Source organism: Cibotium barometz, chromosome 54 (assembly GCF_041138505.1).
Source record: "Cibotium barometz isolate CiBa-2024 chromosome 54, ASM4113850v1, whole genome shotgun sequence".
Classification (NCBI taxonomy): domain Eukaryota; kingdom Viridiplantae; phylum Streptophyta; class Polypodiopsida; order Cyatheales; family Cibotiaceae; genus Cibotium; species Cibotium barometz.
The window spans coordinates 13,534,940-13,544,509 of record NC_141099.1 but is presented as its reverse complement, the minus strand read 5'-3'; the positions used below and the strand labels follow the sequence as shown (position 1 = coordinate 13,544,509).

The 9,570-nt window shown below is 42.6% G+C and overlaps 1 protein-coding gene across 6 annotated transcripts; it reads left to right on the top strand.

Moving 5' to 3' along the window:
• Positions 1-4,002: 4,002 nt before the first annotated feature.
• Positions 4,003-7,912, top strand: LOC147607862 (uncharacterized). 6 transcript variants are annotated; one of them, XM_086789706.1, is made up of 3 exons: positions 4,003-5,028; positions 5,810-5,949; positions 6,430-7,912. In XM_086789706.1, exons 2-3 carry the CDS (start codon positions 5,856-5,858, stop codon positions 7,683-7,685), a joined length of 1,350 nt encoding a protein of 449 aa, XP_086645832.1. In that variant the 5' UTR covers positions 4,003-5,028; positions 5,810-5,855; the 3' UTR covers positions 7,686-7,912. The 6 variants fall into 6 exon arrangements, with proteins under 6 accessions (XP_086645832.1, XP_086645833.1, XP_086645838.1 ...); XM_086789707.1 differs by having other exon boundaries at positions 5,669-5,949; XM_086789708.1 differs by lacking the exon at positions 4,003-5,028 and adding an exon at positions 5,087-5,103.
• Positions 7,913-9,570: the final 1,658 nt, after the last annotated feature.

The following is a 9,570-nucleotide window of genomic DNA, read 5'->3' as shown; positions in this document are numbered from 1 at the left end:
AGAGAATGGATGAGATGTGATGACATGTGAATTAGGACGTGAATGAATGATATGTGATGTGAATGAATCTGATGTGGAGGTGTAGGTGGAATAATGAATGCGAATGTGTATGTGAAAGGATGGACGTGAATGAATGATATGGGATGTGAATGAATGATATGTGATGTGAATGAATCTGATGTGATGAGATGGAAAATGATGTGATTGGATGAGAATGGGTACACAAATGAAATTGAATGTGGAATAAGTAATGTGGACTGATGAGGGATAATGTGGAAAGACGAGAGTTCATTATAGAAACTGTATTTGTGACCTGTTTGTAAATGACTGTTTTATGTCAAGAATGTTGGGGAAGCATTTTGACCGTCTTGTGAATAAGGTCGTGGAGACCTAACTAATAAAGTTGCAACAGCTGACGGAGAGTCAACGGAGGACGTCTCGTGTAGCAAGGTCGGCCGAGGTCTTGACCAGTCTCGGTTTGATTTATATGATGAGCTTCCGGTACGGTGGATGAGGGACCAATGAAGCGGCCTATGAGTGAAGCGCTAGGTGACCTGCAAAGGATCCTAGAGGGTGCTGACCATACGGTGCTCGGGCTCTGGGTCGCCAAAGATACCCACACGTGCATCATGGAAGATATTGGAACAAGGAGTAAGAGTTGTTTTCTGAAACCGGGCATGGATCTGGTTGACTGACCTTGCTGGTCCTCCAACGGATAAGTCCATGGCTTTTTTATATATGGATCTGTTGGTTGATCTTGCTGATCTTCAACGGAGATTCCATCTTGATTTTTATAAGTGAATATATTGCCGGGTACTATGAGCTAGGAACTATTGAAAAAGCCCCTGAGTGGACAGGTGGTGAGCATTCTGGTTGCCAATGATGCCATAGATACTCCGATGAAGGAATGATTGGAAATTAAGATTCAACCGGATATTTTGGAGGATTGTGATCAGTGATACTATGGTTTCATTAAATGATTGTTTTAAAGATGGCTGAATGTGTGAAAAAGGCAATTTCATATTGGGTGTGTAATCTCTACTTACATAATTTCTTGGAGCTTTCCTTTGGCTTGATGGTTTGAGGGTTCAACTCTTGTTTGTAACAAGAGTGTCCACCAATCTTTGGAAGAGGGAAATGTCAAAAACTAGTGAATTATTAATAAATTCATAGTTCTTGGCTTGGGAGGAGTAGAGTAAAAGTGCATAAACACTATTGAGTTTTCAACAAAGAGGAAGGCTTCTATTTATAGGAAAAATTGAGCTCCTAACCAAACAAACTGATTCTAGAATTTTCCAACTCAGTTTGGTCACTTTTTGACCATTTTTAGGTCAGTTAAGCTAACTTTTTGGAACTAGACTTGAATTAGGAGAGAGGAGAGATGAAATATCTCAAATTTTGAAGATTTAAAAGTCAATTGCACATGTGAAGTAGGCGCCTCATTCATGAGGGGGAAATCCCCATGCAGAGGTGTCAAAAATGCATCATTACTTCTAAATATCTCTCCTTTTTAACTATTAGCCTTGTCCTTAGTCAACTCTTCATCTTCTCTGAGTATTTACTCATTTTTGGGGGGATTTTTTTTATTTCTTCCATTTATCTCCTCCACACATTTGGATGAATCTTATTGGTCCATAGGAACCTTAATTTAAAATTTCGAAAAAATCTTTACCCCTAGGATAATGCCTCTTGAACGGATTATACTTAATTTCTAATGCACCTTCTGAAAATCTTTTTGAACTTCTGTTTCAGGGAAACTTATTTTAATAATATGAGAAATTTTTCTATCTAAAAATATTCAAAATCTGAATATTCTCTCTCTAGAATATTTTCTCTCTCTATGTCAAAACAGGCAGAGACAAGATCTTTTATATTTCTAAAGAGGGGATTGATTACAGGGGGGAGATGCTGGACATCTTGAGAGGCTGGGGAGGAATCTTACATTAATAAGCCAAAATAGAAAGAGTCAATTAGGTTTTTCATGGGTCATTACTTATGGTAATTGTTTTTCTAGCAAGATATGAGCTATTGAAGTCAAATTGCCATGTAGGCGGTGGGTCGGGGGTTTGAACTTAGGTTTGGGGTCAAGGTTTGAACCCTGGTTCTCTTCTTTGAGAATTGACTCTGGATTACCTTGTGGGCTTTGTTCAGGATCGGGGTTTGAACTTGGGTTCTCTTCTTGGGAACCAATGAGCTACACCAACTTGACTCATGGTTGCCCTATGGGCTTTGCTCAGTTTGAACCTAGATTCTCTTATTTGAGAACCAACATGCTACAACTTTATTCAAGAGGGGGTTTGAACCCGGGGGTTCTCTTCTTGAGAACCAACGAGCTACACCAACTTAACTCTGGGTTATCTTGTGGGCTTTCTTTAGGATGGGGGTTGAACCTGGGTTCTCTTCTTGTGAGAACCAACGCGCTACACACCAACTTGACTTACAGTTACTTTGTGGGCTTTGTTCGGGTTTAGGGTTTGAATGAACGGGCTACACTTTGGGTTACCTTGTGGGCTTTGTTTAGGGTTGGGGTTTATTATGCAGTTGATTGAGTAAGTGACTAATTAATCTTGGGGTTTATTATGCAGTTGATTGAATAAGTGACTAATTAATATTGGGGTTGGGGTTTATTATGCAGTTGATTGAGTAAGTGACTAATTAATATTGGGGTTGGGGTTTATTATGCAGTTGATTGAGTAAGTGACTAATTAATCTTGGTCGAGTTGGTGTAGCGGCTTCAAACCTCGACCCCGAACAAAGCCCGTATATCGAGTAGCCAACGTCGACTAGTAAGTGACTAATCAACTTTGGTTGAGTAGCCAACGTCGACTAGTAAGTGACTAATTAACTTTGGTTGAGTAGCCAACGTCGACTAGTAAGTGACTAATTAACCTTGGTTGAGTAGCCAACATCGACTAATAAGTGACTAATTAACCTTGGTTGAGTAGCCAACGTCGACTAATAAGTGCCTGGTTGAGTTGGTGTAGTACCTACTCGGTGTGGGCTTTGTTCGGGGCGGTGTAGGGGCTAACCTTGGTCGAGTTGGTGTAGTACCTACTCGGTGCGGGCTTTGTTCGGAGTCGGGGTAGGGGCTAACCTTGGTCGAGTTGGTGTAGTACCTACTCAGTGCGGGCTTTGTTCAGAGGTGTGCAGGCTTTGTTCGGGGTCTAACCTTGGTCGAGTTGGTGTAGGGGCTAACCTTGGTCAAGTTGGTGTAGCTACTTGGTGTGGGCTTTGTTCAGGGTTGGTGTAGGGGCTAACCTTGGTCGAGTTGGTGTAGTACCTACTCGGTGCGGGCTTTGTTCGGAGGTGTACTCGTCGGTGCGGGCTTTGTTCGGAGGTGTATCCATATCCACATCCATACATCTATATCATACATTCACATCCGCGTTCACATTCATACATCCACATCCATACATCTATATCATACATTCACATCCACGTTCACATTCATACATCCACATCCATACATCCATATCCATATCCATATCCATATCCACATTCACACATCCACATTTACATTCACATACATCCACATTCTTACATCCATATCCTTATCCACATTCCACATCCATACATCCACATCCACATGCACCTCCGAACAAAGCCCGCATCGAGCACACCTCCGAACAAAGCCCACACCACCAACTCGACCAAGGTTAGCCCCTACAAACAAAGCCCGCACCGAGTACACCTCCGAACAAAGCCTGCACCGAGTAGGTACTACACCAACTAGACCATGGTAGCCCCTACACCAACCCTGAACAAAGCCCGCACCGAGTAGGTACTACACCAACTCGACCAAGGTTAATTAGGACAGAATAAATTAATCAACGAAGGTCAATTAATCAAATACTAACTAGTTACTTCTTTGATTATTATTCAAATTAAAAACATACTAGCTAGTCGACGTTGTTGTTGGGCCCCAGCAGTCCGCACATTTTCTTAGGCCCCTACTGAGCCTACAAGAGAAGTTGCAGTGCGACAACTGGAGCTGTTAGGCAACCCGCAAAATGGCAGTTTCCGTATTTGGTTGCGTGCCTTGTCTCAAAATCGATAACCAGGGTTAGTGACTAATTTCTTAATTAGCAAGCTTGGGGAGCGGGAAATGATGAAAGCGAGAGGTAAAAGGCCCGCACGCATCACGAGAGTTAAGATTTCTCTCTTTTTAACCGGTTAAAGTAAGTAAGATTAGCAGAAGGATTAACTGACTAATGCTCTTTTGGCGAGACGCAGAGTGGGTTTAGCAGAGGGATTAACGGACTATAAAGATTAGAAGGGCAACTTGAAGCTTGTTAGGTCGACATATTTGAGGTTGTTTAGTAGCGAGGTCAGGGGGCAGGTCGATTAGAGAGGTGCTTAAGTTAATGAGTTTGAAGCACAGTTTGGGTTAGCTTGCAGATTAACTCCCTTTTTAATCACTTGGGCAGTGCGATTACCAAACACTTCGGGCTCAGATAACTGCCCTTTTCATCATTTGTGTAGTGAGGTTAGCAAGCAATTTGCGTTGAGTCAGGGGTAATCATCAGGTTTAGCTCTTTTGATCACGGGGGCAACTGTGATTAGCACAGGATTAACTTGTTCTACAAAAGAAATCTTTTTAAGAATTGTTTGAAGGAAGTTTGAGGTAAGTGCCAGAGGAAAGCCGCGAAATAGAAGGCAGTTTTGAAGCGTTTGGGCTGCGCAGAGAATTTAGGTACGTAAGCCGGAAAATTAGAAGGCTATTAAGCAGCCAAGTGGGCTCATTTAGAAGGTAATTAAGCATTAAAGTGGCATAATTATAGCATTTTAGGCCCATTTTAAGTCCACTGGGAGAAAGCAAAAGGCGGCTTTTCTTGGCTAAAAGAGGGTACAGGACGGAAATTAGGGCGCAGGCAGCGTTGTCGGAGGATTTTTCCCGACACATCCGTTGGTTTTGACGGAGGAAAACCGGAAAGTCTGTGGCGGGGTATCTGAGTGCACGTGCAAGAAAAAAAATTCGATAAGCGTCAAAGCGGTTACACAATTTTCGGTGGTTTTTGGCCTTTCCATGTAAGCTTAATGATGCTTTTTCCTAGCTCTTTTTTTTTTCCCCTTTTGGGTGGCTCTCATTAATTCCTAATCCAGGTTTGTAATCGCGCACTGTCTCTTGTCACTCTGTGTCTTCTAATCCTTTATAATCTCACTTAATCTGCATTAATTTTTGTTTATTTGATGTACTTTCTATTACAGTTTTGCTATGTGATGTTTGTCACCTACTTTTGCTCACTTAGGCAGAGTCCAAACTTTGTTAATGATATATTACTTCTATTTACTGTTCTTAATGACAGTTTAGCCATGCTATGTTAGCTAATCATGTGGTACTTAGCCCATTAATTTAAATGCTTTTTCTTATTGACAGTTTTATCGTGCTATCTTTCCATAGCATAGCCTGTTAATGTGCTCTTTCTTATTGATTTTAAGTCTTGCATTGATTTGCCTAGGTGTTTTATTGGACTAATCTTGTGATGATGCTCACCGTGCTGCTGATCATTCCATGATGCTACTAATTATCCATGCCATAATGCTGCTAACCATCCAAGCCATAATCATTTCATAGTGCTGCATATCATGTGATGATGCTGCTAATCATGTCATAATGCTGCGAACCATATGATGATGCTGCTTACCATCCATGCAATAATCATGTCAGGGTGCTGCTTATCATGTGATGCTGCTGCTAACAACGTTGTGTTGCTGTTAATCATGCCATAATTCTGCTGCCCATCTTGTAATGCATGAAATCATGATATGCTGGGTATATTTTAAGTTGATACAACTGGATTCTGTTCAGAACTTGAATAGAAAACCCCAAAACACTGCTTAGCTATAAGAGGGCCATGTTGAAGCTGGAAAGAAGTCCCTCACATTCATGGTGGTGGGACAGCCACAACAGCCCCAAACACTCCAGATGGCTTCAATCTAACCTTAAAGGTGTGTGCATTCTACCTGTACAAAGTCTTTTTCGTGTGATATAAAATCCAAAGCTTTCTCCACAGTCTTGCATTATTATTATTGTAAGGACTGTTAGATAGGATCGATACGTAGCAGCCGAGATGGCTCTGCCTTTGGCAACAAGAATCGCGAGATTTGACTACTTGTCTCATCTCTTTAGGCCAATCTTTTTGCACAATCTTGCATTATTATTATAATGTAAACTTTGCGGTTTGTTTAACCTGTGTGTGAAATTATTCTAAGGTCTGTTATACAACTGTCCTAAGGCAAGATTGCCCATCCAAGCCTGATGCAGGCAGTCTGGATGAACGACATGACGTGCACTCCCAGCTGTATAACAGGCCTAAATAACTTCAAAACATTCTGCCAGTATGCTTGCTTGATCTAGTCTTTGTGTACTCTTATGATGAATTATTACTTTGGAACATTTCTTACCACTTCTTTGCTTTGGTTTTCTAGATCTAGATGAGAAAGTGAAGGAGATGCTGAGGTTGATTGAGGAGGATGCTGATTCTTTTGCGCAGAGAGCCAAAATGTACTATCAGAAGAGGCCGGAGCTCGTGAACCTAGTTGAAGAGTTTTACCGTGCATACAGGTCTCTGGCAGAACGCTATGACCATCTCACGGGAGAGATCCGACAGAACATCCCAAGGGCATTGCAAGTCCAGTACGGCTTGTCATGTGACTCTCCAAAGAGCACAGGGCCCGGGGGTGGGCAGCACCATTACTCTCCTCTGAGAAAGAGCCAGCAGACATTTGAGAGCTTGCTGAAGAAGGTCAACCAACCAGATGATAAAATGGAAGAGGAAGGCAAATCAGAGGATCAAATGCAATCACCGCATGACCTGCATACTGATGACTCATGCATCAAGCAGTCAAAACGAAATGGCCATGATGACCCATGCATTGAGCTTGATGACAAAAAAATCAGTGAGTGTCCGGACGGAGGGTTGGCATCATCTTCCTCTGATTCAGAAGTGGATAATTTCACCCCTCTTGAGAAGCTCCGACAGGAGATCCAGAACTTGGACAAGGAGAACAAAGTGCTAGCCGATTCCCACCAAAACACCCTCCAGCTCAATGCTGCTCTCCAGAGAAAAATCAAAGCCCTTGAAGGTGACCACCGAAGCACACGGGAGGCAGACGCTCTCAGAAACAAAGTTGATGAGCTCAAGGAGGACCTCCTGCTCTTGCAGATGGAGAACACCACCAGGAAGCAGGTTGATGACTTCTTGGCAACTAACATAATTGCGAAAGAGATGCAGGAAGAAATACTTCCCTTCCTACAGGAGAAACATGATCCTTCTGCTGCCGATGATGAAGTTGCGTGTGGCCCAGGTGAGTTGGCGAAGGATGCAGATGTGGTTGAGTGGGAGCATAGGGATCGTTTGCTCAAATTTCGCAGCATGCAAGAGCAGAGTGTGGTTGCATTATTAGAAGGTTTACAAGGTCAAGTGGCCCTCTTGATGGAAGAGAATCAGAATCAAAAGCTTTCCATTCTCGAAAGGGGAGAGGAGAAAAGGGAAGCCATCCGCCAGCTCTGCTTCAGCATGGATGTGTTAAAGAGCGAAAATCAAAGGTTGGAAGTGGTGCTCGGCTTTATGAAGAAAAGACTTTCAAGTGCCACTTCTGCTGCTGCCACTGCCACCAGTTCTCAGCTGCCTTTGCCAGCTTGGAAGAAGATTTTTTGCATAGGTGATTGGAAGGGCTCATAGGTGGCTCAACCTTTTGCCGTAGCTCTGTAGTGTGTACTGCCTCTCTCAGATTTAATCCTGGTTATTGTTTTGCTTTCCTTTACTTTTGTTTTCAGAGATACTTGCCCTTGGGCTTAAGTCTGGGTGGTGGCCATGTTGGCAGCCAGCTGGGGTTTCCTTGTTTCTAAAACATGACATATATTGAAACAAGCTTTCTATCAGCTAGCTCTGGCTTGCATTGCATGATATGCAAGAGAGTCTATAGGTCTCATCTCATCATTGTACTTAATGGGTTTTTGAGCAAAAGGGGGTTCCATGGTGAAGATTACACACACACATATATGAAGGGCTTGCATTTTCTTAAAAGATCTTACACCAGTAAGGGGAAGGTGTGTATAAAGCCCTCTTGTTGCTGGTACGTTGAATCACCATCACCTTTTTGTCCAATATAAAGGCCTCCAACAAATCTCCCAACAGGATGTGTGGAGAGTTGAATGAGTGACATGGGTAATGGGCAGCCATGTTGTGTTGACACTATGCAGCTAGAGCTGTCGCCCATCTCGAGTTTGACGTCTACATGGCTAGTTGAGCCCAGTGGCAAAAGTCTCAATGATCAATTGCAAAGTGGAGCTTGTAATTTGCAGTGATTTATTGTACATTACATTGTTCTAGGATTTCACTGTTTCTACCACTTCCTAGCTTGCCAGGAGCTGAACTGCGTGTCTCGCCTATGCTCGTCTTCTAATTTGTAGAGCGATGGACAAGCAAACATGTTGGAATTTTTGCAAATCCCCAATTTTCCATTTACAGTAGAGTGCCCAGATTCCAATGTTTGAAGTGCTGGAGAAATGCCAACTTCTGCAAGGATTCACAGGAAATTTCAGGCCTTTACTGTAGGGTTTCATGAAGGCATGAATCAACAGTTAGATAGATGGAGCTTCAAGCACAATTGAAGGCTTTTTTGGACTTTTTCCCCCCCAGGTTGCTGCAGTGAAGGTGATAGTTAAACTTTTTTGGTGAGGTTCCAATTCCCAACTCTACATACTAGCACCAGAACAGGCTTCCCTCTTAAAGTAATTGTACACACTAGAAGAGATGGATCTGTCACCTTTTCTTTTAAAGTAATGACACTTCAATTCACACTTGGCCAAAACGACCTAATGAGTATATCTTGATGATGTTCACTAGTATCAAATGTTATCATCTACGAGATAACGTGCTTGATATTAAGATGGTAGAAAGTGAATTAAGGGTGTTCACATGTACCCCCCTTGTTTTGGGATGAACGGGGGAAACTCTGGAGTCCCCGTCCATGAGAATGGGAGGGGGAGATCTCCCCCTCTTCTAGGCTTTTACCCTTTTTCCATTCAGTGAAACAAAGGATGGACACAAAGGATGGACGGGGGAGACTCCCGAGTCTCTTATCTATAACATGGAGCAGAAGTATTCGTATTGGAGAATCCTGTTACACAAATGCTCACATTGTCTTTTGTATCTTGAGTTTCGCGAGTTTAGCAATCCACTTTAAGACTTTAAACTTTAAAGAGATATGAGAGAGAGAGATGAGAATTGTACACCTTATGGGGTCCCGAATGACTCATTGAAGGGTCCCCTATCTCGTTACCGAGATAGTATTTGCTTTATTATCTTTAAAGAGACTGACGGTGTGACTGATGATAAGCCAAACGCAAGACGTCTGAAGACCAAGTGTTGGGCTGAAATGTACACTGCTGTAGAAGCACCAAAGATGTCCAATCTTGAGCTTATGCACTCTTCCCAATGGAATGAGGGAGGGATGCGAAGCTAGGGCTGAGAGGGGTTGTTTGGGATTGTTCTAGACTGAGTATGAATGTTGTAAATGCTGTGTTTTACCTTCACCAAAACGATGAGTAGATGAATGCTGAAA

What these genes read in the sequence shown, in the direction of transcription:
- LOC147607862 (XM_086789706.1), top strand. Translation starts at nt 5,856, where the DNA reads ATGTTGAAGCTGGAAAGAAGTCCCTCACATTCATGGTGGTGGGACAGC. An exon ending in GCTTCAATCTAACCTTAAAG is followed by an intron (nt 5,950 to 6,429) that starts GTGTGTGCATTC and finishes TTGGTTTTCTAG; the next exon opens with ATCTAGATGAGAAAGTGAAG.